The sequence below is a fragment of the Elephas maximus genome, chromosome 15 (assembly GCF_024166365.1).
Source record: "Elephas maximus indicus isolate mEleMax1 chromosome 15, mEleMax1 primary haplotype, whole genome shotgun sequence".
Taxonomy (NCBI): domain Eukaryota; kingdom Metazoa; phylum Chordata; class Mammalia; order Proboscidea; family Elephantidae; genus Elephas; species Elephas maximus.
In genome coordinates, this window is record NC_064833.1 from 81,792,898 (window position 1) to 81,818,658 (window position 25,761).

Here is a 25,761-nt window from a genome sequence, read left to right on the forward strand (position 1 = left end):
CTAAAAGCACCTTTGGTAGTGGAGTAAGAATGCTGCCACTCTGGGATCTGTCTTCACTTCCGGAATTTGTTGCAGCAAGAGATGTGTGTTTCCCATGGACCAGATAGGAGTCAGATGGGAAAGAGACGCTATGTGGAGTCATTGTGGATCCTGTTCACTAAGCCAAGAAAGGCCAAGAGACCTCACCAAAAAAAGGCTAAATTTGTGCTACCATCAGAGGCTTCTATTTTCTTTCCAACTCTCCCACCCCTGGAGCCCTGGGTAGTATAAAATGTCAATTAAGAAGTGTGAAAGAGGTGCCCAGCTACAGCCGATGACGGCCCTGACAGGGAACACAACAGAGAACCCCTGAGGGAGCAGGAGAGCAGTGGGATGCAGACCCCAAATTCTCATAAGACCCAACTTAATGGTCTGACTGAGACTGGAAGGACCCCGGTGGTCATGGCCCCCAGACCTTCTGGTGCCCCAGGACAGGAACCATTCCTGAAGCCAACTCTTCAGACATGGATTGGACTGGACAATGTGTTGGAGAGGGATGCTGGTGAGGAGTGAGCTTCTTGGATCAGGTGGCCACTTGAGACTATGTTGGCATCTCCTGCCTGGAAGGGAAATGAGAGGGTGGAGGGGGTTAGAAGCTGGCAAAAAGGACACGAAAAGAGAGAGTGGAGGGAGAGGGCAGGCTGTCTCATTAGGGGGAGAGTAATTGGGAGTGTGTAGCAAGGTGTGACTTGATGGCACTGGTTTTTTTTTTTTTTTTTTAGCAAGGTGTATATGGGTTTTTGTGTGAGAGACTGACTTGATTTGTAAACTTTCACTTAAAGCACAATAAAAATTATTAAAAAAAAAAGAAGAAGAAGAAGATTGAAGGAATACATAGTCACTGTACCAAAAAGAATTGTTGGTCTTCAACGATTTCAGGAGGTAGCATATGATCAACAACCGTGATGGTATTGAATGAGGATGTCCAAGCTGAACTGAAGGCATTCATGAAAAATCAAAACCAAAACTAAACCCAGTGCCGTCATGTCGATTCTGACTCATAGCGACCCTATAGGACAGGGTAGAACTGCCCCATAGTGTTTCCAAGGAGCACCTGGGGGATTTGAACTGCTGTCCCTTTAGTCAGCAGCCGTAGCACTTAACCACTACGCCACCAGGGTCTGGTGAAAAATAAGGCTGCAGGAATTGATGGAGTACTCATTGAGACGTTTAAACAAACAGATGCGGTGCTGGAAAGGCTCATTTATCTATGCCAAGAAATTTGAAAGACAGCTACCTGGCCAACCAACTGGAAGAGATCTATATTTGTGCCCATTCCAAAGAAAGGTAATCCAACAGAATGCAGAAATTATCCCACAATATCATTAATATCACACTCAACTAAAATTTTGCAGAAGATAATTCAAAAACGGTTGCAACAGTACGTTGATAGGGAACTGCCTGAAATTCAAGCTGGATTCTGAAGAAGATGTAGAACGAATGATATTATTGCTGATGCCAAATGGATCTTGGCTGAAGGCAGAGAATACTAAAAAGATGTTTACCTGTGTTTTATTGGCTATGCAAAGGCGTTTGACTGTGTGGCTCATAACAAATTATGGATAACATTGAGAAGAATGGGAATTTGAGAACACTTAATGGTGCTCACGCAGAGCCTGTACATAGACCAAGGGGCAACCATTCAAACAGAACAAGGGGAAACTACATATTCGAAATCAGGAAAGGTCGGGGTTGTTTCCTTTCACTGTGCCCATTTAATCAGGAAAGGTCGGGGTTGTTTCCTTTCACTGTACCCATTTAATCAGGAAAGGTCGGGGTTGTTTCCTTTCACTGTACCCATTTAATCAGGAAAGGTCGGGGTTGTTTCCTTTCACTGTACCCATTTAATCAGGAAAGGTCGGGGTTGTTTCCTTTCACTGTACCCATTTAATCAGGAAAGGTTGGGGTTGTTTCCTTTCACTGTACCCATTTAATCTGTATGCTGAGTAAAAAGAAGCTGGACTGTGTGAAAAACACGGCATCAGGATCAGAGCAAGACTCATTAACAAGCTGTAATATGCAAATGATACAACCTTGCTTGATGAAAGTGAAGAGGACTTGAAGTACTTACTGATGAAGATCAAAGACTACAAGCTTTTAGTATGGACTATACCTCAACATAAAGAAAACAAATATCCTCACAACTGGGCCAATATTGAAGTTGTCAAGAATTTCGTTTTACTTGGTTCCACAATCGATGCCCATGGAGCAGCAATCAAGAAATCAGATGGTGCATTGCGTGGGACAGATCTGCTGCAAAAGACCTCTTTAAAGTGTTAAAAAGCAAAGATATCACTTTGAGGACCAAGATGGACCTGACTGAAACTATGGTATTTTCAATTGCCTCATATGCATGTGAAAGTTAAACAATGAATAAGGAAGACTGAATAAGAATTGATGCATTTGTCTCACTTTGGTGAGTGGAGTCTGGGGTCTTAAAAGCTAGCAAGCAGCCATCTAAGATGCATCTATTGGTCCCAACCCACCTGGAGCAAAGGAGAATGAAGAGCACCAAAGACACTGGGAAAATACGAGCCCAAGAGACAAAGGGCCACATAAACCAGAGACTCCATCAGCCTGAGACCAGAAGAACTAGATGGTGCCCAGCTAGCACCAATCACTGCCCTGACAGGGAACACAACAGAAAATCTCTGATGGAGCAGGAGAACAGTGGGATGCAGATCTTAGATTCTTGTATAAAGACCAGGCTTAATGGTCTGAATGAGACTGGAGGGACCCTGACAGTCATGGTCCCTGGACCCTTTGATGGCCCAAGATTGGAACTATTCCTGAAACCAACTCTGCAGACAGGGGTTGGCCTGGGATATAAGATAGACAATGATGCCGGTAAGGAGTGAACGTCATGGCTCAAGTAGGCACATGAGACTATGTGGGCAACTTCTGGCTGGTGGTGAGATGAGAAGGAAGAGGAGGGCAGGAGCTGGTTGAATGGACACAGGCAATACAGGGTGGAGAGGAGGAATATGCTGTCTCATTAAGGGGAGAGCAGCTGGGAGTGCTCGGCGGGGTGTGTATGGCTTTTGTATGAGAGACTGACTTGTAAAGTTTCACTTAAAGCACAATAAAAAAACAAACAGAAAGAATTGATGTATTGGAATTATGGTGTTGGCGAAGCATATTAAATATACCATGGACTGCCAGAAGAATGAACTAATCTGTCTTGGAAGAAGTACAGCCAGAATGCTCCTTAGAAGTGAGGATTCTGAGAGTTAGCTCTCATGTATTTTGGACATGTTATCAGGAGGGACCAATCCCTGGAGAACGACATCATGCTTTGTAAAATCAGCAAAAAAGAGGAAGACCCTCAGTGAAATGGATTGACACAGTGACTGCAGTAAGGGGTGGATGGTGCAGGAATGGGCAGTGTTTCGTTCTGTTATGCATGGGTTTGCCATGAGTCGGAATCGACTCGAAGGCATCTAAGAACTACAACAACAAGAAAAGGGTGAAGCGATAAAGAAGTTAAAGAAGAACAAATGAGAGAAGTAAAAGGAAGACCAGTGAGTATGATCACAGCAAAGTCCAGGGAAGGTAGTGCTTTCACATAGAAAGAGATCAGCACTGTAAGGGCTGAAAAATGTTCATGAGATTAGATGAGGAGCTCCTTGGTGGGCCAGAATTGTGTGGTCAGGCCAGAAGACAGAGTAGATTGAGGAGTGGAAGTGAGAAGATGTTAAGTTCGTAGGGAAGGCAGCATATATAAATGTCGATGAGGGTTCAAGGTGATGGTGGGCACACACCTAGTGCTCCTCTGTCTTCCAAATGCCATTGAAAAGGACAATGATATATTAAATTTGTCCCTCCCAAGACTGAGAATAGTGACTGAAACATAGTAGATAGGTGCTCAAAAATTTTCTCTATTAAATGAATAAAAATGAATACATTTATAACAGTGCTTGAAAAATAAGAATGTTTGCTTTTAGCGTGTCAGGAAATTTGAGGCTTCTTGGGAAGATGGAGGGAGCAGGGATCACCTTCACTGGGAGGCTGCAACCCCATAGGCCCCCCAAAGGACCATGGCAGACAGAAGCCTTTCTTTCCAGCATGGAGAAGGATTTAGTCTGATGCAGAAATGGACTGTGATCCGTGTTTAGGGTGGTGAATTCAGGTTCTGCCAGCAGAACCCGAATTCTAAGGGGCTGGCAGCTGGGTGTTTGCTCCCAGGTTAAAGATCTGCGAATCGTTCCCTCAATAAAGCCGGGAGTCTGTTGAATACTTGGATGTGGAGTTGTAAACACGGCAGAGCTTCCCATAAGTCAGAACCTCCACCACAGGCAAGAAAAGCAAAAAAGGAAATTCAGTGCTGCCTGGGAGCAAAGCGAATGGTTTAACCCTTAGACCAGACGACTGGGGAGGAGCTTTTACTTTCCCTGTTTTATAGGAAGGAAGTGTGTGTCTCCTGTCGCTGAATGTGGCTGACCTGGAATTTGAATCCGGGCCTGTTCACTTCAGGCCAAACCCCTCACAACCCTACTCTGTAGCCTGCTGTTTCCCAGTGACTTGACCTGAGAGGTTCAGAGATGAAGCCCGTGGTCCTATTTGTATTATAATGAAAGTTGTACAGTGCTTATGGATTATTTTTTCTTTTTATTTTATAGTATATGAACCACTGGAAAATGAAAGAATAGAAATTTCAGGTAAATTTTTCCTCTGAGCAAATATTTCCTGTAAACCAGCCTTTCAGTGTTTGTTAAATTGTCAAAACTTGCAGAACAAAGAACAGGTCTACCAAGAAATAAAGACATTTTCAAGTTGTCAAGAAAGTAATTGGGTATAAATATAATTATTCCCTGTTTATGAAGTAAGCTTTATGTCAATAGGGTTAATATCAGCCTAGTTGATGTATTTTTTTTATGTAATTTAGAAATTAAAGTTGATATTCTAGTATAAATGTTTTTAAGTCTATCTTATAGGTAAATCTAGTTCACACAAAGCCAGACATAGAGATCTGAATGGAGGTGGGTTAATGGAAGATGTTCTTGCTTTTTTTTCCCATAATTTTAGATAATGCTGTGGAAGATTCAAACATAATTTCAGAAGGTAAGTTAATTTTATAAAAACAGTTTACGTTCCATGTTAAAAACCAAAAAACCAAACCTATTGCCGTCAAGTTAATTTGGACTCGTAACAACCCTATAGGACAGAGAAGAACTGCCCCATAGAGTTTCCAAGGAGCCCTTGTTGGATTTGAACTGCCAGCCTCTTGGTTAGCAGGTGTAGCTCTTAACCACTATGCCACCAGGGTTTCCCCATATTAAAAGTGTGTTCATTTATTCAACAAAAATTTAATGGAGGACTTACTTGCTATCTATACAGTGTCCAGGAGCTAGGGGTATAGAGTGAATAAGACAGACAAGTTCCTGTGTTCGTTGGAGCTAGCTATCTAGTGGGGAAGCACATGGTAAAGTAACTGAAGATTATGAGAAGTGTGGTAATGGAGATAAACAGGGCACCATAATGGAGACTAACTGATTAGGGTAGGGAGGGCCACTCTATATAGGTGGGGGCCATCATCCCCTGAGAAGTAGCCTGGTGAGAGAGGATGACAGTTGGGTCCTTTATGCTGTCTATCATTCAGCTGGAAAGAAATGTTTTTGGAAGTTGAGGGATGGTTTGTGAATAATAAAAACAGTTACATACATTAAATAAGGATACTTCAGCTCCACTTAGATACAGTTATATAGTTCTTAACAGTTATAGTTCTTAACTTACATAGTTCTTAACAGTTTACAAAGTTCTTTCATATATATTCATTCAATTTTTCCTCACTGTAGACACTGAGAAGGAAGTAGGACAAATGTCTTTGTACTTATTTTATAAATTAAGAGCTGAAACTTGAGTGAAGTCAAGGATTTGCCAAGATCCCGTGGCTGCTCAGCAGCTAAGGCAGTGTTGGACCCAGGAGTGGGATCTGACGTTGACTTTTTGAGTGGGGTGTGCATTTGAACAACAGCAGGTTGCCACAAAAAGCATAACAAGGAGAATTTTGCGTGTAGGATTAACTCATGTAAGTTGTTTATGAGTAGTTAATTGTCAGTTTTCTGGTTTAGCATGCCTGCTTTCGAGCAGACTCTGGATAATAGTGCACTCAGCTAAAAGGAAAGAAGACAGGAGCAGGTGTGGAGGGAGTGGGGGTTGGGGGTAAAAGCCCTCTGGTCCGCTTAGCTGTGAGAAGCCCCTCAGTGGGGACTACAGGCTCACTCTGTGTACGCAGGAATCCATCTCCATGTAGGTCCTACCTCCCATTTCTCAGTTCTTCATGAAGAATATGCATGTTGTGAAGAATACGGCCGAGCCTGTGTTTTTATTCAGTTACAGTCAGAAGATGGAAACCAAGGAAGAACTCCGTCCAACACCCCTGCATATATTGTTTTGTGTAAAAGTACTAACGTCATAAAATGGAACTGTAGCCCCTGCTTTCAGCTTCTGCTTCTGTCAGTACTACGTATTAGAAATAGAGTTTTTCCTAAGATTGCGTTTAAAGCATTTCAGGCATTTTGATTAGCTTATAGAGAGCAGAGTAGAGACCACTAAGGGGATTTCTTCCAGTGGACAGTGAGACTAGGCTGAGTACCTTCAGCCCAACCTGCAGGTTTTATGCTGGGCTCTTATCAGCACCTGACAAGTGAGAGGAAACTCAACTCACCCCAGCCTCCAGCCTCCTCTTCCCCATCTCTTTGCTTTATCCTAACTGATTGCATCTAAATACATTTGATTTCCCAAACCAGAAATGTAATAGTCATCACTGAGGCCTCCTTTTCCCTCTGTCTCTATAACTAATACCAAATCCTGTAGAATAGACTCCCTCAACATTTCTTACAGCTATTCTTTTCTCTATAGCTCTTGTACTAGGAAGTCCCTCGGTGGTGCAAACAGTTAACACACTGGACTACTAACCCAGAGGCTGGAAGTTTAAGTCCTCCCAGAAGCTCTTTGGAAGAAAGGCCTGGCAGTCTACTTCAGAAAAAATCAGCCATTGAAAATCCTATGGTGCACAGTTCTACTCTGACATACTTACGGTGTTGCCACAAGTCTGAATTCACTTGATGGCAGCTGGTTTTCTCACGCTACAGATCTAATTCAGCCTCTCGTCATTCTCCTGGACAAATAGAAGTAGTCTTTTTGATGCTGTACTTGTCCCCTTCAAATCCGTCTTTCACTATGCCATTAGGATAATCTCTTTGAAAATATGTATTTGACTATATTAGTCCTATGCTTAGACCCTTCTGTTACTCCTCATCTGTGTCATTAAGGTTACTTTCAGTTGCAAGTAACAAAACCCAGTGCTATTTGCCTTAATCAGTAAAGACACAGGACAGCTTATTCGGGGTTTGTAGGACATAGTAAGAAATTTGGATTATATTCTTATGTACAGTGGGAAACTGTGGAAACACTGAAGCAAGATATGGCATGATCTGATTTAGATTTTCAGGAATTACTTCACCTCTAGTTAGAGAACTGATTAGATGGAGCAAGAATGAAAGAGGTGACCCTGTTAGGAAATTATTGTGTACTAATCCAGAGAAGTGATCATGGTGGCCTGGAATAAGATCATGGCAGAGGGAAAATTTTGAGCTTAAGGTATATTTTAGAATTACAATGAATGGAATTTTCTGATAGATGTGAAGGAAAGAGGAATAAGAGGCTTCGGTTTGGCTTGCATAACTGTTGCATAATAGGGCCATTTACGGAGAAGACGACTAGGATATTGAGGAAACTGGTTTGGGGATAAAATCAAAGCCTTCGTATTAGGTATTTTAAGTTTGGAATGAGTGTGGGATATCTGAGTGGATATGCCGATCTGATGGGCAAGACCTGGGATAGATACAGACATTTGGGAGCCGTCATCATGAAGATGGTATTTAACTCGGGAAACTGATACAGTCGTTCGGGAAGTGAGTACAGAGGAAGTAGAGAGGCAGTCCCAGGACTGAGCGCTAAGAAGCCCCAGAACTGTGAGGCTGGGAGACCAGAGAGGCAGTCCCAGGACTGAGCACTAAGGAACCCCAGTACTGTGGGGCTTGGGGAGTAGAGAGGCAGTCCTAGGACTGAGCGCTAAGGAGTGCCAGTACTGTGAGGCTGGGAGAGTAGAGAGGCAGTCCCAGGATTGAGCCGTAAGGGGCCCCAGTACTGTGAGGCTGGGAGAGCAGAGAGGCAATCCCAGGACTGAGCACTAAGGAACTGCAGTACTGTGGGGCTGGGAGAGGAGAGAGGCAGTTCCAGGACTGAGCACTAAGGAACCCCAGTACTGTGGGGCTGGGGGAGTGGAGAGGCAGTCCTAGGACTGAGCACTAAGGAGCTCTAGTACTGTGAGGCTGGGAGAGTAGAGAGGCAGTCCCAGGACTGAGCGCTAAGGAGCTCCAGGATTGTGAGGTTGGGTAGAGGATAAACAACCAGTGAGACAGGAGGAAGCCAGCAGAGAAAAGCTTTTATGAAGAATATGTTCCATGCTGCAGAGTGTCCAAAGAATCTCAGGACCGAGAAGTAAAAATTCTATTTGGCAAAGTAAAAATTGTTGGTGATCTTAACCAAAGCTGTTTGAGTAAATGGTTGGGAGTGAAAACCACACTGAAGTGGGTCGAAGAGTTCTGTAGTAAAGCAGAGTTAGGGTCTATAAAGAGACCGCTTTTTGTGTTATACAGAGGCAATTAATTAGCTATTTCTTAAAAACAAAATATCCTCTTACTACATCATACACCAAAGTAAATTTAGATGAGTTACTTAAATACAAGGTTTTTTCTAGAATAAAATTAAATGAACACTTCATTTATCTTAAGATAGCAGTGGGGCTTTCTTAATACATATCAGTGATGGAAATAACGAAGGAAGTGATAATACTTTTATGATGGACCAAAAAAAAAAAAAAAACTTCAAATGACATAAGTAAATAAGATTCTGAGAAAAATACTGATAAGGTTGACAAAGCATAATATATCTGTAAGTTATTAGGAGCCAAATAAATGGGAAAGCCTATTAACAAGCTAGTCACAACACAGGTAGTAGCTATTAAAACTAGAATAACGATCATCTTCATCAATAAGTCAAAGATACACAAATTAAAATTAGGGAAAATTTCTTTAAAAGTTAAGCATGTACTTACCGTACCCAAGAGAGATGAAAGTACATCTGCATGAAGATTTGTACCTGAATGTCCATGGCAGCATTATTCAGGATAGTCAAAGAAATGGAAACAACCTAAATGTTCATCAGTTGGTGAACGGATAAATAAAATGTGATGCATCCAAACAATGGAATATTACTTTGCAATAAAGCTATTGATCCACGAAACAATGTGGATGGATCTCAGAAACATCACATGAAATGAATGAAGCCAGACACAGAAAACCAAGTACTGGATCATTGCACTCATGTGAAAGTCTAGAAAAGGCAAAACTGTCCTTACAGAAAATAGATCAGCACCTTTCTGGGGCCTGGTGGGAGGGTGGGGTTTGAGTGCAGAGGGCCATGACGGAATTTTTGGAGCGATGGAAATGTTCTCTAATGGTGGGGGAGGTTACATAGGTGTATAGACATGGCCAAAACTCATTGAATAGTACACACGAAATGGGTGAATTGTATGAAAATTATGCTTTAATAAAGTTTAAAAACCAGAGTTATCTTTTCACCAAAGTAGCGGTAATTTTTAAAATTTAGTAAAATTAAATTTTTCGCATTGTTTCACTCATCTTAAAACTAGGTTATGAGGTAAAAACCACAAAGAAACACTTCAAGGCAGAAAGAAGATGTTTTTAAATGTCTTTCCGTAGCTCTCTTATCAAGTCTGATGCAACACTGTGGTGGAAACCTAGGTTTTAGTCCACACCTTCTTTGATAAGCAGTGGAGTTTGAGTTCAGTCAGTTAGGCAGATGATGTTTGAAAGCCTCTTCTGCAGAACAAGCACGAAGTTATATCTAATTCTTCTTTGTTGTGATGGTGTAAAAATCTAGTGTCTTTATGATAATTGCAGCTGAATTTTTTAAAAGCCTGTAAAAAAAATAATCCCTGTAACTTAAGCACTGGCAGTCTGTGTTTAAACGCTGGTTGGCAATATGTAATGAATTGTCACTTTTATTTATTTTAGAAGTAACTGCTCCCCCTGCCGAAGAGCAACAGGAAGTACCACCAGGTATGACATTTTCCTCGATGTATTTTCCCTTGCTGTTGAATTTTAAAATTTCCTGTTGATATTAACACTAATTTTATGAAGTAAATCTATGAAGGGTAGAAGTCCAGAGAGAGAAGGATTAACTGTGCCTAAATTGAAAAAGGATATTTTCTGTGTTTCGGTCAGTTGAGCCACAGCAATAGAATATACACACTAGGCTCAGTGTAGAACATGCTGGTGGAGCTAGAATTTGAGAAGTATCAGCAGTCAAAGGACCATAGGATTTTGGCTATTATAGATGGTGGTAGGGGTGGAAGTTAGGTAGCGTTTTTTTTTTTTTTTTCTTTTTCTTTTTGATTCATAAGCTATTTGGTGGAGAATATGGAATCAGAGTTGCTTTAAGGTGGAAGTTTAATAGTGCATACACCTGTGACATTCGCCTTCTTCCTCCGCATTCCTGTCGTCCGCAAGAGCATCAGTAGTGCCCGTGTGGCATTTCAGGCTCCCAAGATCTGTCAGGCCTACGCCTTCCTTTCATTCTGTCACATTAAACCCATTTCCCTACTTTTCCCTGCCTTCCACCACCTGCTCTCTCTAGTCATCATGGGTTTAAAAGAATGGGAACAGCATTTCAGCCAAGACCTGCACTTTCAAATGCATTTTAGAGATGACCTTAACTACACCAGCAGTTGGAAATTGGCATACATACTTCCTGTTCTCATAGTGGGAAAGAACGTTTTAGTGATGAGAGGATTTTCCATATCCTGCCTCTTTCCCAAATGTATTTCATCTTGTTTCTGTATTTATTTTTATTTTTTTGTGTGTGTAGGTGTGTTTAATTGGTTCAATCTTTATTCATTTTTTTACATTATGCTTAATGTGAGTTTCATAGCAATTGTAAGCTTCGCTCTTGGGGATTTTGGTAGTAAGAGTTGTGCCTCTCAGAGTTTATTAAATACAGAATCTCGGGGAAAATAAACCACCTTTATGGTCATAGATTACTTTCAGTGGTATGTCAGGTTGTTTCTGCTTATTTTATTATTGGAATCCTTCAGGTTTTGATAGTTGACATACCACGTACATTCATAATAATACGTAGAAAAAAGTACTTGACGATGAGTTCTTCTGTGTTGGTACTTTAATATGAATGAGAAAAGTAATCTGTGGAGAAATGGGTCTTTTACATGATAACTACTGAGAAAACATGTATTTTGTGTTTAAAAAAATGGACAGGACAGAGAAAGTTGATATTTATGTCCTACTTTTCTTGCTAAAACCCGTTGCCCTCAAGTCAATTCCTACTCATGACGACCCCATGTCTGCAGAGTAGAACTTCTCTGTAGGGGTTTCCAGGCTATGACCTTTTGGAAATAGAATTCCAGGGCTTTTTTCCTGGATGCCTTTGAGTGGTTTTGAATTGCCAACCTTTTGATCAGTAGTCAGTGCTTCATCGTTTGCACTACGCACGGTTAGTTTCCCCTTTATTGTCGAGCAGTGCTTCCCACGTGGCCTGATTGTATCTGGCGAGGCAGAGCAGGTTATGGAATTGGCATTTTGATTTCTGTTCCCTTAAAGGAAACTTTTGTAAGCATTCTTAAAAAATAACAAGTTTCTATAACATTGCTATCTTTCAAGTCGCAGTTCATGATTTTTAATATTGATCTAACGTTAGGTAAAGTATGAAAGTTAATATTGTTTTCTTTTTCTGGGAGAAACATTCTGTGCTTTTCTTTTTCAATGTTTTATAAATGGAGCCCAGTAATTTCCTTGGAACATAAATATAAGAGGTTGGGATGATGGAATAAGGGTATGAGGCATTTAAACATTGAAGCATATGAAAATGAAGATTTGGGTAATATGCGTAGTTCCTGACAAATAATAGTGGTAGTTACTGTTATATAACTAGTATGTAACTGTTATGTACGGTGCTGTCAGGTCGATTCTAACGTGTGGTGGCCCGTGTGTGTCAGTAGAACTGTGCTCCATAGGGTTCTCAATGACTGATGTTTTAGAAGTAGATCACCAGGCCTTTCTTCAAACCTTCAACCTTTCGGTTGTCAGTCTAATGTGTTAACCTTTACACCAAACAGGGACTCCACACGTAATAAGCTCCTAGTAAATGGCAGCTCTGGCCAGTATTGTTTATTAATTAGACTAATCTTTGAGGTGGATCAAGAGAGGCTGCGTTCTGAAAGCTCTGCTCCCAAAGATGGAACCTATAACTTGGCACCATAAAAGTTTGATTGGCCTGCTGCACAGCTGTCACCAGACCTTGCCAAGAGAGAATGGAGGGCTGAGAGTCAGCAATAGTTATTTTTAATGTTTGCACTTGGTTTACTTACTTCCTGTTATCTCCCTAGTCTTACTTTGCTACAATTTTTATTAATTATACAAAATAACCCCCCACGTGTCTGTCAGTTTGTCATACTGTGGGGGCTTGTGTGTTGCTGTGATGCTGGAAGCTATGCCACCGGTATTCAGATACCAGCAGGGTCACCCAAGGAGGACAGGTTTCAGCTGAGCTTCCAGACTAAGACAGACTAGGAAGAAGGACCCGGCAGTCTACTTCTGAAAAGCATTAGCCAGGGGAAACCTTATGAATAGCAGCGGAACATTGATATAGTGCTGGAAGATGAGCCCCCCAGATTGGAAGGCACTCAAAAAATGACTGGGGAAGAGCTGCCTCCTCAAATTAGAGTTGACCTTAATGACGTGGATGGAGTAAAGCTTTCGGGACCTTCATTTGCTGATGTGGCACGACTCAAAATGAGAAGAAACAGCTGCAAATACCCATTAATAATCGGAACCTGGAATGTACGAAGTATAAATCTAGGAAAATTGGAAATCGTAAAAAATGAGATGGAACGCATAAACATAGATATCCTAGGCATTAGTAAGCTGAAATGGACTGGTATTGGCCATTTTGAATTGGACAATCACATAGTCTACTATGCTGGGAATGACAACTCAAAGAGGAATGGTGTTACATTCATCGTCAAAAAGAATGTTTCAAGATCTATGCTGAAGTACAGTGTTGTCAGTGATAGGGTAATATCCATACGCCTACAAGGAAGACCAGTTAATACGACTATTATTCAAATTTACGCACCAACCACTAGGGCCAAAGATGAAGAATTAAAAGATTTTTATCAGCTGTTGCAGTCTGAAATTGATCAAACATGCAATCAAGATGCATTGATAATTACTGGTGATTGGAATGCAAAAGTTGGAAACAAAGAAGAAGGATCAGTAGCTGGAAAATATGGCCTTGGTGATAGAAACAATGCCAGAGATCGAATGATAGAATTTTGCAAGACCAACAACTTCTTCCTTGCCGGATACCTTCTTTCACCAGCATAAACGGCGACTATACACGTGGACCTCGCCAGATGGAATACACAGGTATCAAATTGACTACGTCTGTGGAAAGAGACATGGAAAAGCTCGATATCATCAGTCAGAACAAGGCCAGGGGCCGACTGTGGAAGAGACCATCAATTGCTCATATGCAAGTTCAAGCTGAAACCGAAGAAAATCAGAGCAAGTCCACGAGAGCCAAAATACGACCTTGAATATATCCCACCTGAATTTAGAGACCTTCTGAAGAATAGATTTGACGCATTGAACACTAGTGACCGCAGACCAGACGAGTTGTGGAATGACATCAAGGACATCATCCACGAAGAAAGCAAGAGGTCACTGAAAAGACAGGAAAGAAAGAAAAGACCAAGATGGATATCAGAGGAGACTCTGAAACTTTCCCTTGAGGGACAAGCAGCTAAAGCAAAAGGAAGAATTGATGAAGTAAAAGAACTGAACAGAAGATTTCGAAGGGCCTCTCGAGAAGACAAAATAAATTGTTATAATGACATGTGCAAAGAGCTGGAGATGGATAACCAAAAGGGAAGAACACGCTTGGCGTTTCTCAAGCTGAAAGAACTGAATTAAAAATTCAAGCCTCGAGTTGCAATAGTGAAGGATTCCATGGGGAAAATATTAAATGATGCAGGAAGCGTCAAAAGAAGATGGGAGGGATACACAGAGTCATTATACCAAAAAGAATTAGTTGATAGTCAACCATTTCAAGAGGTGGCATATAATCAGGAACTCATGGTACTGAAGGAAGAAGTCCAAGCTGTTCTGAAGGCATTGGCGAGAAACAAGCCTCCAGGAATTCATGGAATATCAATTGAGATGTTTCAACAAACAGATGCAGCACTGGAGGTGCTCACTCATCTATGCCAAGAAATATGGAAGACATCTTCCTGGCCAACTGATTGGAAGAGATCCATATTTATGCCTATTCCCAAGAAGGGTGATCCAACCAAATGTGGAAATTATAGAACAATATCATTAATATCACACGCAAGCAAAATTCTGCTGAAGATCATTCAAAAACACCTGCAGCAGTGTATCGGCAGGGAACTGCCAGAAATTCAGGCCAGTTTCAGAAGAGGATGTGGAACCAGGGATATCATTGCTGATGTCAGATGGATCCTGGCTGAAAGCAGAGAATACCAGAAGGGTGTTTACCTGTTGTTTATTGACTATGCAAAGGCATTCGACTGTGTGGATCATAACAAACTATGGATAACACTGCGAAGAATGGGAATTGCAGAACACTTAATTGTGCTCCTGAGGAACCTTTACATAGATCGAGGCAGTTGTTTGGACAGAACAAGGGGATACTGATTGGTTTAAAGTCAGGAAAGGTGTGCGTCAGGGTTGTATTCTTTCACAATAACCTATTTAATCTGTATGCTGAACAAATAATACGAGAAGCTGGACTATATGAAGAAGAATGGTGCATAAGGATTGGAGGAAGACTCATTAACAACCTGCGTTATGCAGATGACACAACCTTGCTTGCTGAAAGTGAAGAGGACTTGAAGCACTTACTAATGAAGATCAAAGACCACAGCCTTCAGTATGGATTACACCTCAACATAAAGAAAACAAAAATCCTCACAACTGGACCAATGATCAACATCATGTTAAACGGAGAAAAGATTGAAGTTGTCAAGGATTTGATTTTACTTGGATCCACAATCAACAGCCATGGAAGCAGCAGTCAAGAAATCAAAAGACGCATTGCATTGGGCAAATCTGCTGCAAAGGACCTCTTTGAAGTGCTGAAGAGCAAAGATGTCGCTCTGAAGACTAAGGTGCGCCTGACCCAAGCCATGGTATTTTCAATCGCATCATATGCATGTGAAAGCTGGACAATGAATAAGGAAGACCGAAGAAGAGTTGACGCCTTTGAATTGTGATGTTGGTGAAGAATATTGAATATACCATGGACTGCCAAAAGAACAAACAAATCTGTCTCAGAAGAAGTACAACCAGAATGCTCCTTTAGAAGCAAGGATCGCGAGACTGCGTCTTACATACTTTGGACATGTTGTCAGGAGGGAACAGTCCCTGGAGAAGGACATCATGCTTGGCAGAGTACAGGGTCAGCGGAAAAGAGGAAGACCCTCAACGAGGTGGACTGACACAGTGGCTGCAGCAATGAGCTCAAGCATAACAACGATTATAAGGATGGCGCAGGGCCGGGCAGCGTTTCTTTCTGTTGTGCATAGGGTCACCATGAGTCGGAACCAACTGGACGGCACCTAACAACAACGACATACAAAATAACCGTTAATAAATATGTATGAGTGATATTTTCATACAATAAGGTGACTGCTTTTATAATAGTGTTTGTGTATCTGATTACAGAAACGTTAGTGGTGGGGTCCATCTCCTTACTACTTCTTAATCTTTAAAATTATTCAGTAGAAAACTCAAACTGAGGACTTCTGCAAAATGCTGGATGTTCATTTTTTTCTGGCCCTTGGGACCTAATTAGTAATTACTTTGCCTTCCTTCATCAGTGTATAATTAGGTTATACAGTTTCATGCTACTTATTAAAGTTCATAGTAATATATTTATCTGTGTGATAATTCTACAAGTCACCAACTGGCTGTCTTAATTAACCACTGTATCCAGCACACAGCCAGTCAGTGCTAACATTTATTAAACTTTATGGACCAGGTGGAGTTCCTGGGAGGTGCAAAGGGTTAACTCACTTTGCTGCTAACCAAAAGGTTGGAGGTTCAGAGCCACCCAGAGGTGTCTTGGAAGAAAGGCCTGGCAGTATACTTCCAAAAAATCAGCCATCGAAACCCCTACAGAGCACAATTCTACTCTGACACACACAGCGTCACCACGAGTTAAAGGTGACTCAGTTCCACCTGATGGTGGGTCAGGTGCTGTTCTGAGCACGTTGCATGTGTTGATGCATTTCATCTTCCCGATCCTCCAAGAGGCACACATGCTGGTACATCCATTTTACAGATGTGAAAACTGAGACACAGTTTGCAGAGTAACTTGCCACATGTCACAGAGCTAACAAGTGGTGAAACTGGGATTGATCCTTGCAGTCCGTCTTCAGAGCCCACGCTCTTAACTGTTGTGCTGAAGAGGGCGTTACGTAAATTAAGGCCTAAGAGCTGATGAGAGTTTTTAGAGCTGTTTTGGCGTGATGAGCTTAGATATGTTATATTCTTAGGCATTTTTACTTAATATACGTTAGTACATCAGTTGGAACTCATAAATGTTGAATATTTCATTATTATTCATGGTAGAAAAGTTAAATTGCCTGATAGTGTAAATTTTGCTATGTTTTATGTTTGTAAATTTTAACTGCTTTTCAGATACGCTTATGGCAAGGATGTAAAATTTTAATCTCAGTTTCTTTTTTTTTAATTGTTTTTAGAACCCCTACTCCTTTATCAGATTTTCACCTTTCTCCTCAAACTCATATTTTTACTTGAAATCCAACTGTATTTGTAGCAGTAGGATTACATAAATATACATAGCACAAATTGAGTGATTTGTGAAGGATTCATTTATGAAATTTATCTGAGTAAAATTTTCTACCAAACAACACTTTTAAGGCCATTGACTGATTGGATCCATTAACAGTTTTTCTGCCATACCATACTGGGGAAAAAAATCAATTTTATGTTTTGTTGAATTACGTTATTCAAAATGGAGGTATTTGAGCATCATTGTACCTGGGTGGTTCTGCTGCTCCTGTGTGTTTGCAAATGGAGATAACATTTCTAACTTGCCCTTCTGTTGATCATCCTTTTATCAAGAACAGTGGTTTCACTCTATTGCATCCTTCCAGAACTTTGACTCCTTTGACCCCAACATTTTTCATTGATCAGTAAGGTCCTTAGTCAGCTTTAGGCTGGCAGCACAAGGTTCCAGTCAGGAGCAGGGGTTGTCTTTATTGCTATTAGCAGCTAATGTTTAATAACTATTTTTTATATATATTATTGTTGTTGACTCAGTTTATTCAAGAAGTATTCATTGAGTAACTACTATGATCCAGGCCCTGTGCTGGACAAGGAAGATACATGATGAGCAGTTTAGTCCCTGCCCTGTAGTGGTTGCCAGTCCAGTGGGAATATCGCTGAGTAAAGCAATAAGACAATGTCATTAACTGCTCAGAATGATATACAGGGAAGCACACAGGAGGGATAACTAACCCAGTTTCAGAGGGCTTCCCACATGTCACTGAGCAGACTTGTGAACACTGATAGAAGTTACTTGAGTTGGCAGATGGGGACAGAGGAAGCAAGTGCTTATTGAGCTAAGACAACCAGAAGTGTGCTACTTGGGGGCGTAAGAAGATAAAGTGGACAAGTCGGCAGGCATCAGGTCTTGAAGTGGCTTATATACCAAGTCCAAGAGTTTGGATTTGGACCTACAAGTGGCAGGAAACCTTTGAAAAATTCCAAGCACAGGATTCACAGGATCAAATCCACATTTGAAAAGATCACTCCCAGGAGGAGTCACTGAGACCAGTAAGGGGTGGGGGCATTAATGCCAGCCAGAAGTGGTGGGAGCCTGGACTGTGGTGGTGTGGGTGGAGAGGAAGGATTGATTTCATGGAGATTTGAGTTGGAACTAAGGGGGCAGCTGAGGAGTCAAGGATGATTTCTGCATTTTTAACTTGAGTCCTTGTGAATGAATGGGGGAACCTCTGTGGAGATGGAGAAGCAGTGGAGATGACTAGCTTAGTTTGGGAGATGTTGGGTTTGCAACTTTGAGGACCACTTTGGAGTGGAGTCCTTTGATTAAACATTTAGGAGCACATGTTGCTATCATTCAGAATTGCAACTAAAGTTTATTTTATTTGCCTTTTTATTAATACTCATACTTTAAACATCTTTCCATGGTCTCACTGTGATTTTTTTTTTTTTTTAATTTTTGATTGCCACAGGTTACAGAAATGTTTGTTTCTCTAAAGGAATAGTTGATTAATTGTTAAATTAACTGTTCCTCTTGAGGTGTAATTTACATTGGGAAGTGCTCAGATCTTGAGCATAGAGCTTGGTGCCTGTTTACATATGCTCATACCCTTGTACCTACTACCTAGATTCAGATCTAGAGTATTTCTAGCACCCAGATCTCTGTCCTTCTTGCTCCCTTCCAGTAATACCCCCACCAAAGGTAACCACTATTCTGACTTGTATTTTCATTGATGGTTTTGCCTGCTTTTTAATTTAATATAAATAGAATCTCGTATATACATACACACACTTTTTTGTAACTGGCTTCTATTGCTCAGTATCATGTCTGTGAGTTTCATCCATCTTGTTATACATAATAATTTGATTGTGTTCTACAAATATACTACATTTCTTTTTAATCCAGTGTACTGTTGACGGACATGGGGGAGAGGGAGAGAGGGTCTCCAGAGTTTGCCTATTATGAAAAAGCTGCTATGAATATTCTCATGGTAGATGTAAACCCTCATTTCTGTTGTTTGTACCAAGGTAGGCATATCATTTCTAGTTGCTCCATTTTAGCACCAAAGGTAATTCTGCCAGGAGAAGAACTACAGTTACACATGTGGCAGCACACATGTGCAGGTGATAGATGGCTCGGAGCAAGGAAGGACAGAAAGAGGGAAGGATTCAGGAGGGGAGGAGGAAGAAACCTATCGTAATCCAGGTTTAGACATTATGTGAAAGATTGGCTAAGCCTATATATGCACCTGACCTTTTGTAATCTAATCATAACATAAATCCAGTGTGGTAATAGTAAAATAAATCAGACACCAACGTTTGGAATAAGAAAATATTTGTAAAAGGTAGGGGAGGGGTGAATTTCTCCAAAGATTGAAATTTTTCAGTTCAGTTTTAATTCTCACGAGGTCTCATGAACCTCACATTTTCATCAGCCACTTGGCAGATAGTCCCCAGTGACTAGTCTAGGTAGTTAATCAGTCTCTTACCAAATTGCCCTTAAAAAAAAAAAAAAAAAAAGTTTATTTCTGCTGGTGGGTTTTTTTTAAGAGTGGAATGAAGATGAAGGAATTTCACAGTCTGTTTCCGGTTGGTCCTTTAATTTAGATTTCCCCTTATTTTTGCAGATACTTAAAGCTTCAAAACAGACTCCCCTACTACCACAGGAGGACCAGCCTAACCATACGCTCCAAAAGATGGCTGTGATAAATCTTGTGAAGTAATTACTGAGCAAATCAGGATCTTTGGGAATGGACACTAAAGATGTTTTGAATGAGTTGTAGTTCACCATCATTGTAGTATTTTTTTTCTTTTTTTAGGAACAAAAAGTACATGTAACTTTACATTCCTGCATGTCCTTTCTTGATAGCATTAGTGGATCCATTAGGTTTCTTTCCTTTTTTTCTTTTTGTGACACAGCTTTTCAGTTTACCTGCATTTATGTGTGTTTTTCAGGCAATAGTTAAGACAACTATTGATGACGTAGCAGCAGTTGTCTTGGCGGAGTTTTAATATGTGTTGTTAGAAGTTAACACTACCTGTATTGAATTGGTGTGTGCAGACTGTGGTAAACCTGACTTAAAAGCCATTAAGAGTGCTTGGCAGTAGCACTCTTAAAATATATATATGCTGTGACAGTTTAAGTTGTATATATCTGCACTGATATTCTTATCACAAATTTCGGCATTAGCTTTGAGTATTCAGGTTAAAACTCAGATTTTGAGATTTTTGTAGCAATTAGTTAATTATAAAAAAAACTAATATTTCAATAGATATTGTAAATTATCCTGGTTAATTTATTTTTCAAAATGAGGAGGGGAAATTAAAATCCCTTGGTAGGACAAAGGGAGCATGGCCTGACTTAGGATGCTGAAACGCCTTTTGGCACCTCAGGTTCATCCTATCCTAGCAGCAGTCTATTTGATATTTGTTGACATCTTAGAAGACTTATTTGAGGTCATGGCGCATAACTTAACGATTGTATTGCCTTTGGCTGACTAGGTAGTAGCCTCACAGCCCTGGTGGCCGCTGCGCTCTTACTCAGTGGCCGGTCGTGCTTCCCGGCAGGTAGATGGAGGATGTGGAGTTAGCCTGCTGCTATTTCACAGCGAATGAGCCTTTTTTCTTTTATATAAACACTGAAAATACACTTCTTTTTTTAAAAAAAATATGGTTTATTTTTGTTTCAGAAATAGTTGCTGTGATGAAAATATTCATCTGTTAGAAAAGAAGGTAGCTACAACATCGTTTTGAAAGAGACATGAGCTATATAAAAAAAAGCCATAAGACGTGAACCTGCGGTAGCTCTTGATTACGTTAACATTATTTTAAGATAAGATTTTTTTTTCCCTGCTTTTAGAGGTAAAATCAAAGAGTTATATATTTTTATCATTATAGATTATAGTTTCAATGTAGTGAGTTCTGCATGCTGAATCAATGTGTAGTGAAACTCAAAATAATACTAAGAAAAGCAATAATTTTCTCAAGCTGTGAGATGGTGATACAGAATTGATACTCAAATTCAGATAAAGCTCTTAGTTCATATTGTGAATTATAGAACACTACTTTTTATAAAGCCATATTTTTGTAGGGAAACTTAGTAGTGGCATAGAACTGATGAATGAGTTAAACAGGTTTTACTGGAGTTTTGTATATAAGGATCTCTAGAACTCTGGAAATTGAGGATTCATCATGCTGTGATCAACTTCAAATACGTTTTAATTCCATATATCTGAATTAATGAGCCATGTATTTACAAATATGTGCCAAGATGAGTAATGTCAGTGGATTTTCTCAAACTGATGTAAATGTCCTCTGTTTAATGTTATTTGAGTGCAATAAAATACAGACAAATTCTTTTTATATTGTCATTATTTTTTGAACTATATTAAGCACTTTTTATTTTGTTATGTAATGAAATCAGTTCATTTTATACCTCCTGGCATTTTAGAAGATTATAGTATCTTATATGACCAAAATCACAAAGGAATACTTCAGCCCCTTTTTTAACATATTTCTAATAGGTGATATTTATCTATTTTGTTTAACTTTTACTGATACACGACACCTCTGGGGGCAGGGTTAAAATGAAATAGCCCCTATATCCATCATTGGAAAAAGAGGTTTTTGTTCTGAACCTAGAAGTTTCAGAGCCTCCGTGACCAGCGTACTGTGAGGATATAAACTTCCTTGTGGTTGAAGAGGATTAAAGAGTCTTGGTGAAGGATTGTCAGAAAAGCATATGAAAGATTCTCTTTCTTCTCTCTTATTTCTAATCTTAATTCTTTGTGGAGAAAAGGAGAACTAGACAGGTAGGGAAGAAGTTCCTGGGGCTCTGGAAAGGGATTTTTTCCCCCCACCTCCAACATGCCTAGAAGAAAGAATAAAAGTAAAGACTTGAAGGTAAGCATAAGCAGATCCACGTTTATTGAGTGCATTCACTTTACTAAGGACTGCATGTGTGTTAGGGGACGGAGCTTTCCCAGCAGATGGGTGCTACCCCCAGTGCCTGCCTTCAGACGTAAGGATCAGAGAGGCCAGTAGTTTAGAGAGAACAGCTGGGTAGCAGGCAGTGTGGAAAACGGAAAAACTTGGAGGGAGGCCTGCAAGCAGGCAGGAGACTGGTTCAGAGACTAATTAGTAATAGTCCAGGTGATGGTGACACGGCCTCATCTAAGGAAATACTATAGGAGATGGAGAAGGAGAGACCAGGTATGAAAGATGTGAGTTGAAGGCTAGATGGTGTAGGGGGTCAGGCAGCAAGCAGAGTCTCAGGTCTGGGTCTTGGGAATGGACAGAGACCAGTATGCTAAGGAACTCAGAAGGACAGATAGGCCTGGGAGGAAATCAGCTCTGGAGCTGTGTTAGGTCCAACAAGAATGGCTTAGTAGGCAGCTTAGCACAGAGGCCGGAACTTAATAGGGTTCAGTACAGTTGAATCCATACAACTTTTTTTCTTTTTTTATGGTCGCATGACGATTTTTAAAAGATCAAGATGTCATCCTTTTTACCAAGGTTTTCTTATTCTCTTAATATTGAGCAGTAAAAACAGAGTAATGTTAATACAGAAAGAATTTGTACCATCATTTTTCTTTTTGCATATGTGTGTTTAAATACTGAATATGGGTTACAAGTGAGCTTGACAAATAGAAATATTATTATTTTTGTACTTTTGTAATTTTCAGAGTTGGGCTGAGCATCTATGACTCCCTTTAATTCATGGGCTGCCTGTTGTGGGTGTATGTAGGGTGTAATTAAAGCAGTATTGTTATAGATTATGGCCTCTCAAGTGGGTTTTATTTGATCTGTAACCCCGAGCATGATTCCTTAGCCTCTAAGCCTTAGTTTCCTTATCTTTAAAATTAAAACTACCTCCCAGGGTTGGTGAAAGGGCTCAATGAAATAATCTGCGTTAAGTGCTTAGAACAATGCCTGGCATGTAGTAAATGCTCAGTCAGTCATTTTTCTCTGTGCCTCAGTGAGGACCATTTAAGTTCTCCCAGGGAAGCACACAGAGAATATGCTTACGTAGAATAAAGTAAGGCAAAGTAATGTGTTATAATTAGCTGTGCAGAATGCTAGTGAGTTAATCTGGATTTCATAACTAACTTTAGTTACTGAAAAGCGGGCCGAAATGCCTGCTCTGCGCATTTTCCCCACACCCAAACAAGTCTCAGATCTGAGCCTGTTGATGGGAGGTGCGGGACAGAGGGGACACAAGAACGAAGAGGGGAGAGCTTTTGCCCCAGGGCCTAGAGTGGTCTGGACTAGGCCTTCTTAGTTCAGGCTCTTCATCCCACCCCAGGCACTGCATGGGAGGGAGAGAAAGATGGGAACCCTTCTTCCTGGGGGCAGGGACAGCCATACCCATCCCCTGAGCTCCTGGGAAGACTTATTCCAAAGGACATGGAGAGACCAGGCCAGGACTCTGTCACACTGGGAGCAGTGTGTATCACTCCTGTTTGAAATGTGGCTGTTACAACCAGCTCCTCCTCCCCTGCATGCCCCCCAAGGATGGGAAGATCTGGGACAGCTCTAAATTCACCTTCATGACAAGCTCCCACCTGTTCTCTCTAGTCAGAACTTGTATTATACACAGAATTTGCATTTAAGTTTCCAAATCACACCAACCATGTTCCAGGGAATGGACTCCTAGAGAATGGGGAGGGTCCATATTCTTCCTGCAGGCACTACTGAGACAGCTGGAAGGAGCTCCTGGAGAACCGACATCGTTGGCCACTTTCTTCATTGCTGTATTGTCCCTGATGCCTGGAGGAGTCAAGTAGACATTAGATGCTGAATTGATATTTATGCAGTGAATGGTACTAAATGGTCTAGTTCAGCCAACTAAATTTATGACATGGAGGTAATGATTAAAAAGGTCAGAAATTCTAGACCATTCAACAGAGATCTAGAAGTCTTTTGTTTTTTATGTTTTTATTGTGCTTTAGGTGAAAGTTTACAGAGCAGATTAGTTCCTCATTCAAAAATGTATACACGAATTGTTTCGTAACATTGGTTGCAGTCCCGCATTGTGTCAGCACACTCCCCTTTCCCTTTCTACCCCAGGTTCCCCGGTTCCACTCGTCCAGTTTTCTTGTTCCTTCTTGCCTTCTTGTCTTTGTTTTTGGGCAGGTGCTGCCCATTTGATCTCGTATACTTGATTGATCTAAGAAGCCCATTCCTCACGTGTGTAATTGTTTTTCTTATTGGCCTCTAATCGTTGTCTGAAAGGTGAACTTTGAGAGTGGCTTCAGTTCTGAATTAGAAAGGTGTTTGGGGGCCGTAGTCTTGAGGGTTCTTCCAGTCTCTGTGACACCAATAAGCCTGGTCTTTTTTGTGAATTTGATCATTCGTGCTACATTTTTCTTCTGCTCTGTTTGGGGTCCTCTGTTGTAATCCTCGTCAGAGTGGTCGATAGTGGTAGCTGAGCACCACCTAGTTCTTCTGATCTTGGGGTTGCGTAGGCTGTGGCTTATGTGGTACATTCCTTTGGACTAATTTCTCCCTTGAGTCTTTAGTTTTTTTTCATTCTCCTTTGCTCTAGACTAGAAGAGACCAATAGTTGTATCTTAGATGGCTGCTTGCAAGCTTTTAGGACCCTAGTCGCTATCCACCAAAGTAGATGTAGAACATTGCCTGGAAGTCTTTTGTATCCTGCATACGTCCTGCAGCACGGGCCAGGGAGTGTGTGTTATAGAACCTGCCCTTTGCAAAAGTCAAGACCTTCACTTCTCTACCTATTCATTTCTCTTTCAAGAAAGGTACAGCTTGGTATAGTGTGAACAACATGCGTGTAGAAATCATGTGAACCACTTGACTTGATGACCTCGGGTACTCTACTTTCTCAGCGATAGTTTCCTCATTTGGATAAAGAGGGTGATAATACTTCCCCAGAGGGTGTCAGAAAACTAGAGAATCCACATGGAATGGCTTAACACTAAGCCTGGCATACTGCAGGTCTCAAAGTCAGTTCCCTTTTCTTCCTCTCATCTAGGGTCTCAAAGTAGCAAAAGCACTTGATCTGTAAAAACCCATTTCCCACTCCAGAAGCCTGCCTCATTTTTCATGTCCTGAAAATGAAATGTCTTATGGGAGTGAATGTGAGAATCCGAGGACCAACATAATTGAGTGATCTCACCCCGACTGCAGCTACACGCGTTCATACCTACTGTGGGGAAAGGACAGGGTTTATGATTTGTTTTAATCAGTCTCCCAAACTCTGCCCCACCCACACCCCAGCACATACATGTACACATGTGTTCCTAGAAATACCCAAAAACCAGGAAGGAAAGTGCAGTACTTGAGACTCTAATCTGGATCTACTTGGAAATTAGATCTTCACCTATATCAGGGGGTCAGTGGTGGTTCCGTGGTAGAATTCTCACCTTGCATGTGGGAGACCCGGGTTTGATTGCCAACCAGTACACCTCAGGCACAATCACCACCTGTCTGTGGAGGCTTGCATGTTGCTATGATGCTGAACAAGTTTTAGAGGTGTTTCCAGACTAAGATTAGGAAGAAAGGCCTGGCCATCTGCGTCCAAAAGTCAGCCAGTGAAAACTCTGCGGATCTCAATGGTTTGACCCCCTTGTGCTTGGGGTAGCCATGAGTGGGAAATCGACTCAATGACAGCTAACAGCTACAACAACAATCTCTGTCAAACTAGATCTGATGCAGGGTTCTAAATACAGAAATGGGGTTATAAATACAGGTGAAGCCATGCTATTGTTTCCTGTGTGGTGGTGGACACTCTTTGACTGATCAGTGTTCTTGCTGGGTTTCACTG

General features: G+C 40.9%; 1 protein-coding gene across 17 annotated transcripts in view; it reads left to right on the top strand.

The window, feature by feature from the left end:
• The window catches only part of ASPH (aspartate beta-hydroxylase), a 236,926-nt gene that overhangs the window by 68,041 nt on the left and 143,124 nt on the right, over positions 1 to 25,761 (top strand). For all 17 annotated transcript variants that reach the window (XM_049854244.1, XM_049854240.1, XM_049854242.1 and 14 more), the window contains 3 exons: positions 4,659 to 4,697; positions 5,065 to 5,100; positions 10,143 to 10,187. In XM_049854244.1, the coding sequence (XP_049710201.1) occupies positions 4,659 to 4,697; positions 5,065 to 5,100; positions 10,143 to 10,187 (120 nt within the window). The remainder of the gene's footprint in view (positions 1 to 4,658; positions 4,698 to 5,064; positions 5,101 to 10,142; positions 10,188 to 25,761) is intronic.